Source organism: Myotis brandtii, unplaced genomic scaffold, assembly GCF_000412655.1.
Source record: "Myotis brandtii unplaced genomic scaffold, ASM41265v1 scaffold217, whole genome shotgun sequence".
NCBI lineage: Eukaryota > Metazoa > Chordata > Mammalia > Chiroptera > Vespertilionidae > Myotis > Myotis brandtii.
Genome location: NW_005358137.1, coordinates 2212815 through 2233023, shown reverse-complemented (window position 1 = coordinate 2233023; position 20209 = coordinate 2212815). Strand labels below are relative to the sequence as shown.

Genomic DNA, 20209 nt, shown 5'->3' with positions numbered 1-20209 from the left:
ACAGTGACATACCAAAATAAGCATATTTTTCTCATGCAGGTGGGGTTAGCCAGGAAGCTCTGCTGATCTTGACAGTGTCTTCTCATGGGTCTTTGGGTTGGCTGTGTATTGGCTGATCTAGGAAGGCCTTGGTTCTGCTTCATGTGCTTTTCCCTTCAGCAGACTAGATTGGGCATGTTCTCAGGGTGACAGAGTGTAAGAGGCTGAATGGAAACACAAAAGGCCTCTTGAGGAATAGGCTTTAAAGTAACTCATATCACCAATCTAAAGCAGGTCACATGGCTGAGCCCAGAATCAGAGTGAGAGGATACTACATGGAAAAGGGCCTGAATTCAGGAGGGTGAAAAATCAACATCATTGCAACCCATGTTCGCAAAAAAAGATTCTAATGATTTTTATCATGGCCTTCGTCTCCTGTCATAAGGAGACACAAATTCTAAGTTAGCCTGGAGGATGCTAAAACCTATAGTCATATCTCAAGACAATGATCTGGGAATTACCAGTGCACTACGCTCAGGTTCATCATACTGTATGGCTTAGAGTCTGCATTGCACTCCAGGTGGGAGGCGTTTCCTTGAAAAATATGAACAAAGCCCTTTGTCCTCCTTTCACAGCCTGTCTAGTGTTTTTTTGTATCATTGAGGACTTCATTATCAACCTTTTGCTGTTCATTTGGTCAATCAGCAAATGCTAAGTACATCCCATAGTTTTAGGAGCCTAGTCTAGTACATGCTCTGTCTAGTACTGTCCAATGGCAGGATAAACATCCAAGACAAGTGAATTTATAATAAGAGAATTATTTTAAAGGTTAAAAAATTGTGGTGGTTCCATAGCAGAAGAAAATCTAAGTCGTCTTGAGAGTATCAGAAAAGAAAGCTTTTGAGTCAAAACTTCAAAAACAAATTTGAGTTTTCTGAGTGAATAAGCAGATGATTTTATTTTATATATATATATATAGAAGGCTCTTTGTAGGTGTGATATATATCTTAATCCTCACTGGAGGTTACTTTTCCATTGATATTTAGGGAGAGTGGAAAAAAGAGGGAAAGACAGAGAGAAATAACAGTGTGAGAGAAACACATCAATTGGTTGCCTCCTGAAAATACAGTTAAGGCCCAGGCCAGGGAGGAACCTGCAACCGAGGTACATGCCCTTGACCAGAATCGAACCCAGGACCCTTCGGTCCACAGGCTGACACTCTATTCACTGAGCCAAATCCGCTAGGGCCAGGAAGATATTCTTGGCAAAAGGAACAAAATTCACAAAATAAAGTGATATTAGAGACCATGGCTTGTTGGGAAGAAATTTAAGTTCATTATTGCTAGAGCATGAAGTGAGGGAGTGACAGGAGATGAAGCAGGACAGGAGATTGAAGGGAGGCAATCAAGGCCTTACATACCTTACAAAAGAGTTTAGATTATATTTCATCATAACATACCTGATGATGAACCATTGGGAATCTTTCATTATAAATGGATACACAGTCAACTTCCAAATCACAGGAAGACTTTCCAAGGGCCACTAGAGTGTCCAGGAAAAAGATAAAGAGGGACTGAACCAGAACAGTTATTATGGATGAATCTGGGAGATATTTGGGAGAATTAATGGAACTTGATGTTTTACTGCACATGGGAAAAAAGGAAGGTTGTAGAAAGGAAATATCAAAGATGTCTTCAGAAACCAATTAGGTGGTGGCCTATTTTGTGAGATGGGAATATTAAGAGTGAATGACTTGTTTAGTGGAGATGCTCTGATTTCTGATTCGGGCGAGTTGAATTGACTTTCCTAATAAGCATTTGAACACACAGCACTTAGCAACAGGTGCCAACGGAGGTAGACTGAAACATGGCCCACCAAAAGATGTCCACTTCCTGATCCTTGGAACCTATAAATGTTCCCTTCCTTTCAGAAGGCTCTTTGTAGGTGTGATTAAGGCTTTTGAGATGAAGAGATTATCCTAGATTGTCTGAGGGGCCTGAAATGCTGTCACAAGTGTTTTATGAGAGAGAGATCGAGGGAGATAATACAGAAGAGGTGCCATGTGAGCATAGAGGCTGAGATTGGAGTGATGTGGCCACATGGTAAGGAATGCTAGCAGCCACCATAAACCACCGTAAGTTTGAAGAGGCAGGAACCAGTTTTCTCCTAGTGCCTCTGGAAGGAGCATGGCCCTGCTGGCCCCTTGATTTCTGCCCAGGATATTGATTTTGGATTTCTGGATTCCAGAGCTATGAGGGAATATATTTCTGTTTTTTTAAGCCAACAAGTGCATGGTAATTTGTTACAGAAGCCACTGGAAACTAACACAATTAGGAAGAAGACCAAATGGCCAGAGGCTAATCAAGGAAGGTAAATGTCAAGAAATAAGAACATCTTCACTCTTCAGCAAAACTCCTTGAAAGAGTCATTTGTGTTCATTGTTTCTATTCTCTTTTATTGTCTTGAGGCTATTACTTATCCTTTAGGTATCAGCTTATGTGCCTGGACTCCTCTGACTACTCAACCAAAAGCAGCTCCTAAGGCAGCGGTTCTCAACCTGTGGGTCGCGACCCCTTTGGGGGTCGAACGACCCTCTCACAGGGGTTGCCTAAGACCATCGGAAAACACATATATAATTACATATTGTTTTTGTGATTAATCACTATGCTTTAATTATGTTCAATTTGTAACAATGAAATTGGGAGTCACCACAACATGAGGAACTGTATTAAAGGGTCGCGGCATTAGGAAGGTTGAGAACTACTGTCCTAAGGTCTTATATTTTACATGCCATCTATCATAACTTAGTATTTTCTCATTCATTTACTAACTAACTTGATTGGGTTGTGCAAGGTAGTCTTTTTCATTCCTGAATCCCCAATATCTAGAATTTTATTGCTTAACAGAGTTGGTGTGAAATATAAATTTTTAAATGAATAAACAAACATTCAGTGTGATAGTTGTGTGTGTGTGTGTGTGTGTGTGTGTGTGTGTGTATGCCTGCAGACCCTAATCAGTTGTGAGAGTCTTAAAGTAAGTACATCTTATTCATTATTTACTTTTGGTACCCAATTGAGTGCCTACACCTCATTGTTCTCCATTGAACTTTAGTTGGAAGAGTGATTTAACTTGAACCTCTAATCTTTTCTCTTTCCTTTTCTTAAAACTGAGCAACTTAAATTCATTTGTATCTTTTATGAAATCATTCACAGTATTAAAATACTAAACAAAAATGACTATCTTGTAATATTTTGAAAATAGAAATTTACTTTTATAATTAGACATTCTTTTTGAATCTTAATTGCATTAGTAATACAGTCTGCTGGGTGAGTAGCTACAAACAAAAATTCTCTGCTCTGTGTTTGTTTATTTTTAAAGGGATACACACAGTCACACACACACACACACACACACACACAAAAAACACCCCTGAGGTTTTAATCTCCAGCTGACTCTGGAATCCCTGGCGCCCAGAAACCCTGCCACCTTGCACACTGGGTGTTACGTGGGCCGCTGGTCTCGGCTCTGGTACTCCAGGCTGTGGAGCCCGGCCTGGGCTCTGGTCCACGCCCTACTCAGGGGAAACACCTTCCCCTATCCCAGAGATCCCTCTTTACTCTCGGCCTGCTGCCTGTGGAAGCTGGGTCACCCCTCTCACTACCTTGCCCTTCCTCCTAGTCTGCAGGTGTTTTCTGTCCTTCCTTGATATAAGTCTCCTCCTCAGCTGGACCTCTGTTGGTAATTCTGGATAAATGTTCCTCAATTTAGTTTTATTTCCAGTCTGGCCCTGGTAAAGGACTCACTGGCTGTGAGCTCCCGTGTTGGGGCAGAACCTCGAAAGGTGCCAGGGACACACGAGGAGGAACTGAACTGTCTGGCTGCAGGTGAAGAGCTGGAGGGGCAGCTTTCTCCCAGACAGAGTGGTGGTAGGAAGCCATTACTCCTTTGCTGAGCCCTCCCCCTCTGTATCTCTACTTTAACAACAACAAAAACATTTTTAGGAACTTTTGACAGAACTCTTAGATTTGATGTGGTCAGATAGATCAATAGTTTTCTTTTATGACTTCTGCCTTTTGCATTTAAAAAAATATGTTTTTATTGGTTTTGTTTGTTTGTTTGTTTTAGAGAGAGAGGGAGAGAAAGAGAGAAACAGCAATCAATTGCCTCCTGCATGCAACCCAACCGGGGATTGAACCCACAACCTGTGTATGTGCCCTAACTGGGAATCGAACCAGCAACCTTTCAGTGCATGGGATGATGCTTAACCAACTGAGCCACACCAGCCAGGGCTGCCTTTTGCATTTAAGGAAGAAAATTTCCACCCCCAAGGTTATAGAGATATTCTCTTATATTTTTTCTTGTAATTTCAAACTATTTAAAAATATTTAGGCTGTTAATTTATCTGCAAAATATTTCTGTGTATTGTATGAAATAGGGGCTCAAATTAACTTTTTCTCATATGTTTAGTACGGTTGATTGTGTAGTTTATTATTTTCCCACCAATCCAAAATGCCACCTTCAATATATATCAACATCTCGTAATTGTCCGGCTCTTTTCTAGATTTCATTTTGTTCTACTTCTACTCCAATAAAACTTCTAATAATATGGCTTTATAATGTCCTAATATTCACTAGGACATTTGGCCCACTCTTTGTTTTTATTTCTTAAAATTTTGTTTACTACCTGTTCTTCCATAATTATGTTTTTATAATTAGCTTATTTTATTGCACTAATAAATCTTTTTATTGATATTTAAAATAAATGTAAAAAAGCCCCAGATTGTATACTTTTATTTTTTCCTAATGCCTTTTAAAATGTATTATGGCCTTCCCTATGTATTAGTCCTATTAGCAAAGAGCAGGACAGAGCCAGGTTTTGTGGGACCCAAAGTCTGTACAATTTTGGGAGCTCTCTTAAAGAAAAAGAATGAAAAATTATGAATGCAGGAGTAGCTGCGCCTTGGGAGGGGCCAATCTAGGGAGGGGCCTGAACCTCCAACCTCATTAGCTTTGTGGTAAACCCACTTCAGATGAGCAGTCTCACTTAGAAAGTCCCAGCAAATTGTGCCTCCACTCTCACTAGGATAAAGCACTAGTGCATGACTTCTAAGCTACACAGGTGATATAAGCAATAAACTAACAATTACATTTGCAGCCCGAGTGTGTTTTTAGTTGTGTGTCACATCTGAGGATCTCAGGGCACACTGTGAAAATTAAGTAATTCAACCTCATAAACCCCCAGAGACACAGGAAAGAGAGATATAGCATCACCTCACCCCATTCTGAAATGCAGCCACCTCTGGGGACGAGCATGGTAGCTGCTTAATAATAACCTGCAACACCCCAGGACGGTTCAGTCAAGACAATTAGTTGTTGTAGTTGGTAATTGTCTCGTGAAGCAGGGCAGTCACTGGGATTATTAGTTCACTGCAAATCTAATCCATTCGTCACGATTTCTAACTTCTTAGTAATTTTTTCCTAATTATAAAAGAAATGTATGCAGAGTGAAAGTCTGGTTTTCTTTCAGTTGTGTTTTTATGTAGTTCTTCAAATTTAAAACTTAAAATGGGAAAAGATTAAAAAAATAAAGTGCAGCTTAAGAATAGAGAGTTATCTATATGTTTTTTTGTTTAAATTCAAAAAGTTTGCACCTTGGCCAGTGTTGCTCGGTGGTGAAAGCATTGGCCCAGGAACCGGAGAGTCATGGGTTTGATTCCTGGTCAAGGGCACATACCTGGGTTGCAGGTTTGGTCACCAGCCCCAGTCAGGGTGCATGCGGGAGGCAACCAACTGATGTGTCTCACATTGATCTTTCTCTTTCTCCCTCTCCACTTCCCTCTCTTCCACTTTCTCTTAAAAAAAAAAATCAATGGAAAAAAATATCCTCGAGTGAGGATTAACAACAAAAAAGTTTGCTGCTGAGCAAAAGAAATCAATGATAGGACTCAGAATAGCAGCTCCCACTAAGAGGTAGATTAGCTGGACAGGAGGATTGTGGGTGGGGGAGTTTCTGGCCCTGGAAATGTTTTAGATTTCATTTGGGTGGTTGTTACATGGAAGTAGACACGTAGAAATTCTCACACTTTCCCATATGCTTGTTATGCTGCTCTTGTTGCCATGAGAATGCTGTAAACTCCATGTAGACTATCTGGAAAGTTTCGCGGGAAGCAGGACGTATGCAGGAACTGGAATCATACTACGTTTTATTCTCCCCAAAGTATCTATGTCAGAAGAGGGATTCTAAGTCCTCACTTCTCTCTCATTTTTCCCCCCAAAGGAGCTGCTTGTTATGTGGGATGCAGTTCTCTCTCACTGCCCCTGCAACATGATGTGTATCTCCTTGTATGCGCTCCTTACACCCCCGGGGCATGGGGTTTTCCTCTTAGAATTTGATTCTACTTTATTCACCTACATCTTTGCCAGAAGCAGGTAGAGGGTGTGAGTGACTGGGGACTTGGGGTTGGGAGGCATCTGCAGGGGCAGTTGCCCTGGCTGGCGCTAGAAGGAAACAGTGGGAGAGGAGGAAGCAGAGAGGATCTGGGCTGCCTCTGGCTGCGCAGTGTCTGATTTGGAGGTTGGAAAGGTTAGAAACAAGAAGACAGAGCAGCAGGCCCAGGCTGGCAGCGGTCTCTGGGGCCTTCAGCAGGGCCGGGTCCCTTCTGCATCTGTGGCAGCATTCCAGGCAGGGCCAGCCCCTGGGCAGTGTCCTAGGGCTGCTCTGAGCCAAGGCCCACAGGCTGAGAGCAGATGTCATGGCTGAGAATTCCCAGCAGAGTAGGCACAGGGTGAGCCAGAGCAGAGACATGGGAGTGGGAGATAGGAGAGAGGGGGAGAGAAAAAGGGGGAGTGGAGGGAGAGATAGAGTTAAAGAGAGAGGGAGAGGGAGGGGAAAGGGGGGGAGAGAAAGACCAACAGGAAGAAAGGCAGGAAGAAAGACACAGGAAAGTAGGAAGAAAGAAAAGAAGGAAGGGAGGGAGGGAGGGAGGGAAGAGGGAGGGAAAGGAAAAAAAGGAGAAAGAGAAGAAGAGGGCTTTTTTGAGAAGATGGGAAAAATGTTTTCTACTATAATTTTAGTGACGGTTAAATACATGAAATTGCCCTGATTATTGACTTTCCAGAGCCTATTACAGCAATAATGCTGAGTTCCAGTTCTTCTTGCTTCAAAAGTAGAAAAGTGAAGAGTGCCTGTCAGACTGCATGCTCACAGTATTGTCAGAGGGCAAGCAGCCCTGGTGCTAATCTTTGACATTCAGATACAGCTAATTGTGGTCTTTTCCACAGTCTGTAAAAAAAAAATTTATATATATATATCTATATATCTATATATAGATATATAGATATATATAAAATAAACAAAATAAAGTAGACGGGAGGCCGTGTGTAGGTTATATGCAAATACTACATCATTTTGCACAAGGATCTTGAGCATCCGTGGATTTTGGTACCCGCAGGGGGTCCTGGAACCGATCCCCTGCGGGTTCGGAGGGACAGCTGGGCACGCATGGTGCTGTGCAACCACCTCTCTCCAGTTCCAAGGGGAAACCCTGTACCCAGTAAGCAGCCACTCCCCACGCCGCTGCCCCAGCCCCCACCACCGTCTGCTGGCAGCCTATGGATTTGCGTTCTCTGGACATTTCCCCGGAATGGAATCGCCCACCCTGTGACGTTTGGTGCCCGGCTTCAGATTACGGTGTTTCCCAGGAGGAAGCTGGGGTGCCCTTCCTGGTTCACTGGAGGGCCGCTGGGCGGTGGGACCTGCGTGGTTCGGACAGTGGCGGGTGGTGGCTTCTCTGGAAGGATCACATAGCTCAGTAACTGGCAGAGGCTGAAGGCCTCCTGGTGCCAGGCCAGGCCCATCACTGACATCCTTGAGGGCACAGAGAGGTGAGAATTGGGGTCGGCTGTGAAGAGCCTGTTCTTCCCACCTCATGGTGCTGGCCTCTGCAATACAATTCTCCAGACATGCTGCAGTTTAGAAACACTACTATGCCGTCTCCAATTTCCTGTGGCTCTGCAGATATTTATCATCTGTTTTCTGTCCTTATACCTATCTCTCTCTCTCTCTCTCTCTCTCTCTCTCTCTCTCTCTCTCTCTCAGATACTTATCACAGGGATAGCAGCCTGGATTCCCAGCAAACTCTCGAGTCACAGGAACCTGATACTCCAGAGAGAAGGGAAAGTGTCCAGGTAAGAGAGATCATTCACGCATGCCTGGGGTGCGGGTGGTCCTAGGGGCTGCTGGTGTGCGTCATGGGTGGTCCTGGTGCTCAGGAAATTCTAAGGTCTGATGCAGAAAAGGCCCCACCATCACTAAGAGCACTGAAGTCGGGGGGACAGTGACAGTGAGCCCAGAGGAAGCAGGCGGTGTGTTTGTGCTGGACATGGAGCCTCACTGCTTTCTCCAGGAATACGACTCTACCTTCCCTCGCACCCCTCCCCTGAGCTCAGGAGGCTGAGGTGGGTGCAGCTGTTCATTGAAAGCCAGTTAAACAATCCAGACTGTCTGAGGAGACTTGCACACTGTCCACATATGCAAATGAAGCAGCATTTTTCTTCCTGCAAACTACGGAAGCATCCACCACGGCTCCCTGGAGAGCTGTTGGCTCTGTTGTCCTGGCCTGGCCCCAGCAGGAGCCCAGCCGCCTCCTGCTGCCTGATGGGTGCCGCTGATGGAGCTCGCCTGTGCTGCTCCTGCCGCCCTCACCTGAAGAAGGGGAACCTGGAACAGAGGAGGCCAGTCAGCCGGGCTCGCTTCGCGGCCAACACTGTCCGCCTGGTCCCTCACCAGCGCTGTGTGGCCAGCATCTCAAGGTGCGTGTGGTGACACAGCTCCTTCAGCTCTGTCCTGCCGACTCAGTCATCCTGTGAGGCCCAGAACCCACCCTGAGCCCAGGATGGGGGCAGGGGTAGTGCCCAACTCTTTTACTTCTCCTTTCCACCCTCGGACAAAGCAACATGCCCTTGCCCATCAGCTCATGCAAAGAAAATCTTGGGAGAAGAGGGAGGACATTTATCTTAGCACTAGGCCACCGGGCTTCTCCTCCTGATTTTCATATTGTCTCTGTGGAAAATGCATTCTTCTTCCACAGACCACAAAGGGACCCAGTCCGTAGCTGGCTGGGTGTTGCGTTTCCAGTGCTGATTTAGTCTCTGCACAGAGGTTGAGCCCTCCAATGGCTCAGGCACTCACCCAGATGCTGAAAGCCACCAAAGCAGCCTCGGCCTCCAAGAGGTGGTGGCGGGCTAGGGGAGAGGAAAGCACCCTAACGCAGTGTGTGGGAAAGACGGTGGGAAATCTCCCAGAAGAAGGGACTGAGGGAAACCCGAATCGTTTGAAGAAGGTCGTATGACATGGATTAGATTGTGGGACATGAAGCTGATGAATGGAATGTAAAAACAAGCAAAACAAAACTCTGTGCAAGGGAACTCTATTCTGGCAAAAACTGAGTAACAGAAACTGGATTTACTGTCCTGCCCGAAACAACTAAAAACTGGCCAAAATACACGAAATCACAGTTTTTAAGACACTGCTCCTCGGGTAACGATGGAGAGTGACCTCTGAGTGATGGGCAAGGGGCCGGGCGAGTCCTCTGATGGCCGGACTGCTGCCTGGGGAGAGTTCCCGGCCACAGCGCAGGGCGGCAGGAACCCGGGGAGCCCGGGGAGTTCCTGGGCTGTGGGGACAGATCTGTAGGTCCCTGGAGACTAAAGCCACTCAGGGTTGCAGGGCAGAGTGCCCGAGGGCAGAGAGCTTCACAGAGAGGTTCTACGCCAGCAGAGGGTCACTCTCGAGTACTCAGCTGCGGACTGACCAGCTCATGCATGTGAGGAAACTACTGAAGGTCAGGGTGAGCGCACCTCCCAAAAGGATCAGAGTTCACAGTGCCCAGTGCTCGCACTGCCTGACCCCATCAGCCCGGCGGGAGACCCTCACGACACAAGGCACTGGGAGAGTCCACAGAAGGGCCCTGCATCAGTAGGAACAGTGACCTTGACAGAGAGCACGGCTCCAGGCCTAACACAGTTTTAAAGCAAGACCGAAAGGATCAAACTTTTTTCCAAGTACCTTAGCTGAGTCCCAGAACACAGTTCAAGAATATCTGTAGTAATACGAAATTATCATCGCCCAGTTAGGTTACATCATAATGTTCAGAATCCAATAAAAAATGACCAGAGCTGCAAAAACTGGGAATATATGTTGCATAAAGTGGAGATGACTCAATTGAAGCCAACCCAGATCTGAAGGAGATATTAGAATTAGTGGACAAAACATTAAAACAGTTATGATAACTATATACGTTCTAAAGATTAAGGAGAGACATAAAAGATATAAAAGCACCCCAAATAAAATTGTAGAGATAAAACTACAATTTGTTAGCTGAAAAATACACTGGAAGATTAGCCACAGATTAGAGACCGCAATAAAAAAGATTAGTGAACTTGAAACAGGAATGAGAGTTTGAAAAAAAGATCACTGTGGGATGACTTCAGGTACCTAATATGTATGTAATTGGAGTCCATGAAAAAGAGGAGAGAGAGGTTGGAACAAAAAAATATTTGAAGAAGTAATAACTAAAAAAATTCTAAATTTTATAAAAATAATAAACCCACAAGCTCAACAAATAGCAAGCACAGGGAACATGAAGAAGACATGCCATACTGTGATAATCAAATAGTGAAAAGGTAGCGGTAAAGAGAACTTTTTCAGTTTGATGGTTATTTTTGAAAAGTCTATATAGCTAACATCACACCTAATGGTAAAAGACTGAATGCCTTCCATCGAAGTCAGGAACCAGGCAAGAATGTCTCCTCTCACCACGTCCATCAGCCCGGCTGGAGACCCTCACGACACCAGGCACTGGGAGAGTGCACAGAAGGGTCCTGCATCAGTAGGAACAACAAAATGTATACTGGAGGCTGCCTACAGATGGTACAAAAAGACAAGGAAAGAAATAATAGGCATCTAGATTGGAAAGGAAGAATTAAAACTCTCTTTTATTTGAAGAGAATCATCTAGAATCTACAAAACAGCTACTAGAACTAATATGTACTTTGGCAAGTTGCTACATATACACAAAATTAATATGCAAAGTTTAATTTTACCTCTATAGAATAGCAATGAACTGTTAGAAATTGAGTTAAATATCATCCACAATAGTACAAATATACAAAATATTTAGAGATAAATCTGACAAAAGATGCTTAAGACCTGTATACACTGAAAACTACAAAATAATTCTGAGAGAATGTAAAAAGAGTTAGATAGTTGAAGAGATATCCTGATATCCCATGTTAATGGTTGGAGACTCAGTATTGCCAAAACGTCAATTCTTCCCAAATTGGTTAATGCAGTCCCAGTCAAGATTCCAGGAGGAATTTTTATATAAATTGAAAAATTGATTCCAAAATTCACATAGAAGTGGAAAGGATCTAGAGTAGCCAACACAACGTTGTTCTGGAAAAAGAACAACGTTGTAGGACTAATGCTTCTGATTTCATGACTTACAATTAAGTTCTTGGAATTAAGACCGTGTAGTAATGGTGTCAAGGTCAACACATAGATTAATGGAACAGAACAGAAGATCCATAGACTCTGAATATCTATACTAATAAAAGGGTAATATGCTAATTAGACCGGATAGGCTGGATGTCTTCTTGACGTCATTCTGGATGTTCTTCCTGACAAAGCTGGGGCCTGGCCCAGGAGAAACCACCTGCAGTCTAGGGTATCTGTGGCCAACCCAAGGGAGGGAAGCCCAGGTCCCGGGTGCCTGCCGGCGGCCCGTGAAAAGCCGGCCCGGGTCTCAGGTGCCTGCGGGCAGCCAGAGGGATGGAAGCCCCGGTCCCAGGTGCCGGAGGGAAGCCGGTGCCGGCAGCTGGGGGAAGGCAGGCCTACTCTTGCACTAATTTTCGTGCACCGGGCCTCTAGTAATCTATAATGACAAAAAACAGGTCATTGTTTGCCTGGGTTGCAGAATGGCACGGGGTGGGGCTGAGGGGCACGTAGAAACACAGAAGCTTTTAGTTGTGATGTGTATGCTCATTATTTTTATGGTGATTTTTTTTATTGGTGCATGCATAGGTCAACACTTTTCAAAAGGTACACTTCAAATATATGCAGTTTATTATATGTCGGTTATACCTCAATAAAGCAGTTTTAAAAACCTAGGGCAGCCTTTACTTTAACAGTATAAAGAAGAAAAGTATTTTATGCTAGTTATTATTACTAACATCTACAGAGAATTAGGAATTGCCAGCATTGTGCTAAACATCTATCTGTCTTATCTCTCTCTCATCTATCTTACCTATTTATCCTTATTTTATTCTCATAACAACCTTATGCGGTAGGTGCTGCTCTTCACCCCCTTTTCCAGATGAGGAAACTGAGGCCCCGAAACATTCTCCCTGCCACACAGCCAGCGAGCAGTGGGTCTGAACCCAGGCGGTTTGCTTCAGAGCTCGGGCTCTGAGCCACTGGGCCGTTGATGAATCCCCATGTTTTGCCATTGTCATTTACAGGGGAAAGTTGCAGAAGAAGCCTCAGTGGAGGAACTTACAACAAGACTCGGAAGTTCGATGGAGGTAGGGCTCGCGCAGGGCTTTGTGTGCTGTCTGGGTGGCCCCACGTGGTTCACTCCTCGCCTCCTGAGTCCCTGACCTTTTCTCCTCCAGGCTCCCTGCCTCTCTCTACAGGTTTCTACCTGCCACCTCCTTTAGGGTCTACTCCACAACACTTCCCTCGATTGATTTTTACTTTACTGTGATTAATCTTCTATTCTCTATCTCTTACACAGCTCAGACCGAGAAATTACACTTTCTACATCAATTATTTGCAACAATTTCAGTAATTAGCGATTTTCTCTTTTTTTCCATTGTCTACAGAGAAAACATTTTGTAGAGGCAAAGCATTTGTAAGAGTTTTCTGCAATTCTCCATATCAGATGTACAAACATGTGCTCCCATACACACTTACATGTATAGGTCATTCATCTGCATCCCAGGTTCCCGTAACTGCTCCTTCCTGTGACGGATTCAGGCCAAGGGTGGTAGCATCTTCTGCCAGTTGCTGTCCCTAGGAGAGGACAGGTTATTGCTGTGTTTTGTGTGTTGTTGTTTTTATCCTCATCCTGGGGGGGGGAGGGAGGAGAGAGAGAGAGAGAGAGAGAGAGAGAGATCAGTTGGTTGCCAGTCTGGGATCTTGAGTAGGTAACCCACTCATTAAACACTCTGCATTGTTGTCCTTTCCCTTCCTTGCCTCACTTTCCCACTCCCCTCCCAGGATTTCCTGGCTTCACTCCCCAAATAAACCTACGTCAGAGTTTGCTTCTGGGGAGACCCACTGTAGAGCACTCGCTCCCCATGCCTTGGGGAGGAGAGAGTCAGGCATGCCACAGCAGGGAGCAGTTTTCTCTTCGATATTTCTAAGAGGGTAGCCATTCCTTTAGGAACCCAAACAAGGGTGTGGTGGGGCACAGGATGGTCCCCACTGCCTCAGAAGTTCTGGAACCCGGAGGGCATCTGGTCAACAGGTGGATTGATCTCCCATGTTTATTGCCTCTACCTTTTGGGGAAACACACACACACACACACACACACACACACACACACACACACAGGCACTGAAATAACAGTAAAGGAATAAGAAGGGCCCACATTTACAAAGACTATGAGACTGGGAGAGGTGTTGGAAGATGAGCACTTGAAAATGTTTGGCATGAGGAAAATCAGCAGTGGCGTTCACACTGGCTTAGTCTGCTGTGGAAGGTGGGCTGGCCTAGGTCTGTTATAATGTGTCGGGGACATAGGCTCCTTGCAGACAGCACCTAACTTGTCATCTAGCCCCCAAGTGAAACGGCCAGATGACTTCTCTCTGGAGAGACTGAACAGAAGCGGCTCCAAATTCAGGTTCAGCCTGTGGAATCGGGAAACACAGAGAATAGAAGAATAAGTGGGATTTTTCCATTTCCAATGGAGGAACCCCTGAATTCTCCTCCTGCTGTCTTCCCCAAATGTCAGGTCTTTGTATTAATGTTTTATTGCTGCGGCAACAAATTACCACAAACTTAGTGGCTTAACGCACAACATAAATGTGTTATCGTGCAGTTCTGGATGTAAGACACCCCAAACAGGTCTTCCTGTGCTACGATCCAGGTGCAAACAGGGCCCTATTCCTCCTGGAGGCTGGAGGGGAGAAGTCATCCCTTACCAACTTCTAAAACCCACTTGCGTTCCTTGGCATGTAGCCCTTCCTCCATCTTCAAAGCTGGTAGCATGGCATCTACTCTGACCCTCATGACTTTCTCTTACAAGGACTCTTATGATTTGGGCCCACCCAGATCATCCAAGATAATCTCCTTGTGTCAAAGTCCTTAACTTAATGACATGTACAAAGTGTCTTTTACCCTGTAAAGCAAGCATGTCAAACTTGCGGCCGACAAGCCGCATGCCTCCACAGGTTCTGGGGATTAGGCCATGCACATCTTTGGGGACCACTGTTCTGCCTACCAAGTCCTTCATGCAGGCGATTGGAGAATTTAATTCCCCTTGAAACCTGACAGGCCCAAAGGAAAGGCCTCCTGGTAATGTCCCTGGAGGTCACCCAATAAAGTGCCAGGTTTGTGCTTGATCACCCCACAAAGTACCCAGTCAGTTGTTGAGTTTTGCTACCTACCAAGAACCGTTGCATTTAGGAAGCTAGAAAAGTGCTGCAGTGATAATGGGCATAAACCATGACAAAGAAGACAACAAAAAGACCTGCAACTGGAGCAGGAGCTATAAACAAGAAAGCAGGTGGTTCAGCAGGCAGGTGAGCAAGGCGAGGTCAGAGGAGGAGAAGAAATGAAGCCTTAGGTGATCCCAAACACTTGGTTGTTTTGGAAAATATTGACAAACACGTGGCAAATCTGACAAAGCCTGTGAAACACATTAGGAAACCAAGAGGATCAAATCAAAGTACACAGAGGAGAGCACAGTCATATTACATTCCTCACTCAGTAACAGTGATACCTACATATTTATTATAATGTAAATACTAACTGCTTTAACCACGAATTATGCTATGATTATGGGGGGGGGGGCGGATAGGATAAAGGGAAGCAGGTAGTGTAAGAGGGTTACATCTACCCATCACACTAATATCAAAAAGGGAACTTCAAAAACTGACACATTGAGAAATAACAGTGTGAGCACATATTCAGAAATATAGAGGTAAATACCAAAAGAAATGATAAACTTGGGAATGCTAGCCAAGGGGAGAGGCACTTGGGGGGACAGGGGACTCCTGATTATGTCTTTAGCATAAGCATTATTTTAATTTTTTCTATATGCATGTATTACTTTGACTTAAAAGAACTACAAGAAGGATCTCAGAAGGAATCCTTTCCCACTAACTGAGTTGTCACGCCTTCTTAGATCCCCTAAAATGAGACCAGAAGGACTCAGAGCTAAGCTTCCAGGTGCCCATGGGCAGTCGGACCTCCTAGGCTCCACCTTACCATCAAACCGCCTGAATAGTCCCAAGATCCACAAATTCTTGTAGCACAAAATCACAATGAAAACACTTCCTTTTTTGAGGACAGAGGTGTTTTGCGTATGGAATTAACATGTATAGAGTACGACCATGCTCTAACCTCTACCCAGGGATGCAGTTAAAATGTGCCTCCTGTATCAAAGGCCAACTGAAACCCTTTGTTTTTCTGACCTTCGTGTGAGAACCTGTCTCAGTCCTTTTATACATTTTTAATGTTTTTTTAATGTCTCCTTGACACGAGGCCTGGCTCGGGATGTGTTTCAGATGGGAGGGTCATGTCCTGAAGATGCTGAGAGTTACTGCTTCCGTCGGGGGAGCGTGGCATCCTCACTGCCTGGGGACACCACCCACTTCCGCCCTGTCTACAAGGGAGCCCCTTCCGCCTTCTGTATCCAGCTGTTTTGCATTGATGAGAAGTATGAAGCAAGGCGAGTACTGAGCCACAGGTTGTCTGTTATGGTAAGGCGCTCTTAGCGTGTTGGTGGCCTGACATTTGAATCTTGCAGAGCCAATGGTTTCCAAACCTGGCCACACCTAATCCTAATCTCCTGGTAAGCTCTTTCAAAAGCACAGATTCCTTGGCCCCATTCCCAGAGATTCCAGTCCATAAAATGTGGGTAAGGCCCTCAGCGCTAGGTTGCCCGGGGTCTGGCTCGCCTTTGTAACAGTTGGGGATCTGGAAAATGATCATTTATGTAACCTTGTGCTGCTCCCCATCCTCTAAAGTTTTTATTTGGGGGAAACTTGGGATTTAGGTTTCTGCTTGACTGGAGTTTTTTTGGTTGCAAGCAACAGAAACTCCAACTCAAACTATAGCTTTGAAAATATGGAATAATGGCCTCACATGATGAAGGGTAAGTGCAGTGGCAGGACTGAGTCTCTGTGGGCCTTGATTCAGGACTTGGATCACCCCATCAAGGGCCAAGTTTCTCTCCCCCACCTCCCGGTTCTGGTTCCCTGCTGCTGGCCCCATTCTCAGAGTAGTGGCTCCATCGGGGGCTAAAAAAGTGGACGGTGGCCTCGAGCTCTGCACCAAAAGCTCGTGAGCAGGAGTCTGGTCTGGGCCTAGCTCTCCAGCTAAAGCCCCTTTGGCCCCATCGGGCTGTGTGCTCATTCCTGAGCTGGTGGTCTGGGCTGGGCTAAGCGGCTGAGTCCCTTGCCTCAAGCTCTCTCTGGAACCTGGGACTGGAGCCTCACCCAGTGGTAGTCTGAGAGGGGGGTTAGTGGGACACGGAACAACAATCTAGGGCAGCTGTGGGAAGGAGGAGTCATGGTGCCACACAGGCAACTCAGTTACCCACTCCCTGCCCCTCCAGAGCACCCCATGTCCTGTGCCTGCTGCCCCCTGTAGTCGGGATGTGGGCTCCTGCCCTCGATGCCTAGATTCCACATCTGTAGGGTGCCCACCTACTGCACCGTTTGGTCCACGGAACCATCTCGAAGAGGAACAGACTGGTCCATTCTGATAGGAAGGTTCTGGAATATCTTTTAGGTGACCAAGAGCACTGCTGGGCATTTCCTTTTGAAAGATTGTATTTTAACACATTCCCAGTCTCCTAGCCTCACTTAGAACTATCTTTTACTTACACTTTTTTCCTCTTAAGTTTTCAGTTTCTTTGGTCATCTGGAAGGTTGAAAAGGGAAATCCTTTTATTTTAATTATACTGTAGCATCTAAAAAGCCCATAAACCCTCCTAGATTTGTTGCATATATTTATTTCCCCCTGTGCATTCATATACGGTTGTGCTTGGAATGTGATTTTTGAATTTTCAAACAGAAATCTGATGACCCCATTATGGTTTGCCTGTGGATATACGTCACCCGCAGCTGGTCAGAAAATCTTTTGCATGTAAAAGAGAAAAAGATCAGAGTAGCTTATCATATGCCCACATCTCCCCCCAGCTCTTCCGCAAAGGCAGGAAGGGATCACGTCCAAGAATGACTCGCTTGCTTTTTGAATGTACAGAGATGATTAATTGCTATACTATACCTTCAGTTCTAGAAAAGTACTTTATTACTGACATATGAAGCTTACAGCTTCTGCAACTGCTTAATGTTCAGCTAGACACAGATTCTGACTGGTGGTTGGCTAATCGCTGCCTGAGGGGGAGAGAGCCTCCGTCTCTTTAAATGTACACCGAGGCCGCGTTTGCTTGCAGGCCAGTGACCATGCTGCTGTTTTGTTTACAGGTCATTGGACTTTATGGAATTTGTTTTCAGCCTTTTTCCTGTAAGTACATGCTGAATTTTGAGTACCATAATTGGCTTTGTAAGCTAGAAAAGTGAAATGCCATATTCTTGTCCAAACATTTAAAATGCTCTGAATGTAGAGGTTTCAGCTGCTTCTGTGTTCTGATAATAAGGTTAACTGAGATAACATGAACTCTTAAAAATAGAAAATATTGTCACTTTTTGATAATTTTTCTGTCATGCCGTTTTAATAATTTTTCTTTCAGTGTACAATTTCTTTTAGAGATAGCATGGCCAGTGTTTTGTTTTTTTAAATAATCAAACCATTAATAGAATGCTGGTACGTACATGCAAATGTCAGAAATTACACCGAAGTGATTAGACTATTGTATTACTTTATAGCTTACATTAGCTCAAGGAATTCTGAGACCATTATATTGCTTTTCTGCGGCTAGGAAAGTGGGTACTTGTGGTTCATTTCCGGCTTGGTCCTGCCTGACTGGGTGCCTGGCGTGTAGGAGGGGCTCCCCCAGGCACACATCCAAGTGCAAACAAGATGCTGCACCTCAGGGTGTCCGGCCTCTTTCTCCGTTTTGTTTCATTGTTGTCAGGGATGGAGGTTCTAACCAACGTTTTATCATTTATTGGAGAAAGAAAGTGGGGAAGGTGATAACTGAGGGACACATGGGTTTTTATAAAGACTTTTTCCACACTGGCTTGTAAGTTAAGAAAAGTTAACAACTGTACTTCTTCAGTTGGCCAATTACAAGCAGAGTATTTACTGCTTCGTTTTTTCCTCGGTATTCTTTAAAGTGAAGCAAAAAACAAATACAGTTGGATTATGTTGCCTGAAAGCTTTGTGATCATGGATTGTATATCCTCATTTTGTTAATATAATGAAGCCTTGCAATAATGTTCTCCATCATATTTTTTAAATTAATTTTAAGGCATTTCAAAGCTTATAAAGCAATGTAGGTTATCCTAAAATAGGATTTACAAAGTTGGTTTGCTTCAGAGATGCCCCAAAATATTTTTTTCTTTGTTTTTATTGAGTTTTAAAGAGAGAGAAAGGGAGAGGGAGAGATAGAAACATTAGTGGTGAAGAGTATCATCAATTGATCGGCTGCCTCCTGCACAACTCCTACTGGGGATCCAGCCCACAACCTGGGCATATGCCCTAACTGGGAATCGAACTAGTGACCTCTTGGTTCATGAGTCAGTGCTCAACCATTGAGCCACACCAGCCAGGTGCCCCAAAGTAATTTCACTAAACTTAATTCATTCCTGTTTTGAAGTCCATGTAAAGGCAGATGTTTTCGTATCACAAAAACAATGATGGATTAAAAAAGGTAAAAGAAATATTTACTTTTTGTTTTTTTTAATCCTCCACCTGAGGATATGTTGTGCCCCAAAGTAATTTCACTAAACTTAATTCATTCCTATTTTGAAGTCCATGTAAAGGCAGATGTTTTAGTATCACAAAAACAATGATGGATTTAAAAAGGTAAAAGAAATATTTACTTTTTGTTTTGTTTTTTAATTCTCCACCTGAGGATATGTTTGTATTTATTGAGAGAGAGAGAGAGAGACAGAGACATTGATGTGAGAGAAACATCAGTTGGTTGCCTCCCTTATGCACCCTGACCAGGGATCAAACCTGAAACCTAGGTATGTGCCCTGACTGGGAATCGAACCCTCAGCCTTTGGGTGCATGGGATGACGCTCCAATCAGCCGAGCCACCTGGCCAGGGCAAGGCATGTTTACGTTTTCATTCTATCTTATTTCAGGAGTTGGGGAGACAGAAATAAGACACCTTCATTACTTCCTTCTGAGTCCTTCAGATCCAAGTCACAGCAACTCATTAGCGTCTCCTCTTGGAGGAAGCCCACCAGAGACTTGGCACCCAGTGCTTATTTGCAGTTCCTCGAATTTAACAACTTGACTCTAATGTCCCCAAAAGGAGCTGTGTTATTTTGCTAGAAAAAAGGAAGATTAGGTCAAACAATGGTTCACTCCTTTGGGTTGCAAAAATGTCCCCAGGGTTTTGGATTAACATAAGTAATACCTTCACAGAGTTCAGGAGGAGGCAAGATCCCAAAGGGACAAATTAGCTCTGGGAAGAGCAGGCTATTCCTACCGGCAGCTGGCCTAGGGTTAAATGGATATGCAGGGCACCGGGGTCGGTGATCGGTGGTCGGGGACAGCAAATTCAAGTTGCATAAATGTTCCAGCAGACACATTAAAAAATATAAAAAGATACAGGTGAACTCAGCTTTAACAATGTATTTTATTTAACTCCATATGTCCAAAATCTAATCATTTCAACATGTAATCAGTATGGAAAGTTATGAATGAGATACTTTACACTCTTTTTCTCCATTTTTTAAATTCAATGTATATTTTACACTTATAGCCCATTCAATACAAGTAGTAATTTTTCATCAGAAACACTTGATCTGCATTTAGACTTTATAAAATTTATAGTTGAATAAGTAGATTCGGATTACCAA

General features: G+C 44.3%; 1 protein-coding gene across 1 annotated transcript in view; it reads left to right on the top strand.

Moving 5' to 3' along the window:
- CFAP61 (cilia and flagella associated protein 61) overlaps positions 1-20209 on the top strand; it is a 267633-nt gene that overhangs the window by 63654 nt on the left and 183770 nt on the right. Inside the window, exons 9-12 of the mRNA XM_005865983.2 lie at positions 8078-8166; positions 12499-12561; positions 15773-15936; positions 17699-17738. Coding sequence (XP_005866045.1) covers positions 8078-8166; positions 12499-12561; positions 15773-15936; positions 17699-17738 — 356 coding nt within the window. The remainder of the gene's footprint in view (positions 1-8077; positions 8167-12498; positions 12562-15772; positions 15937-17698; positions 17739-20209) is intronic.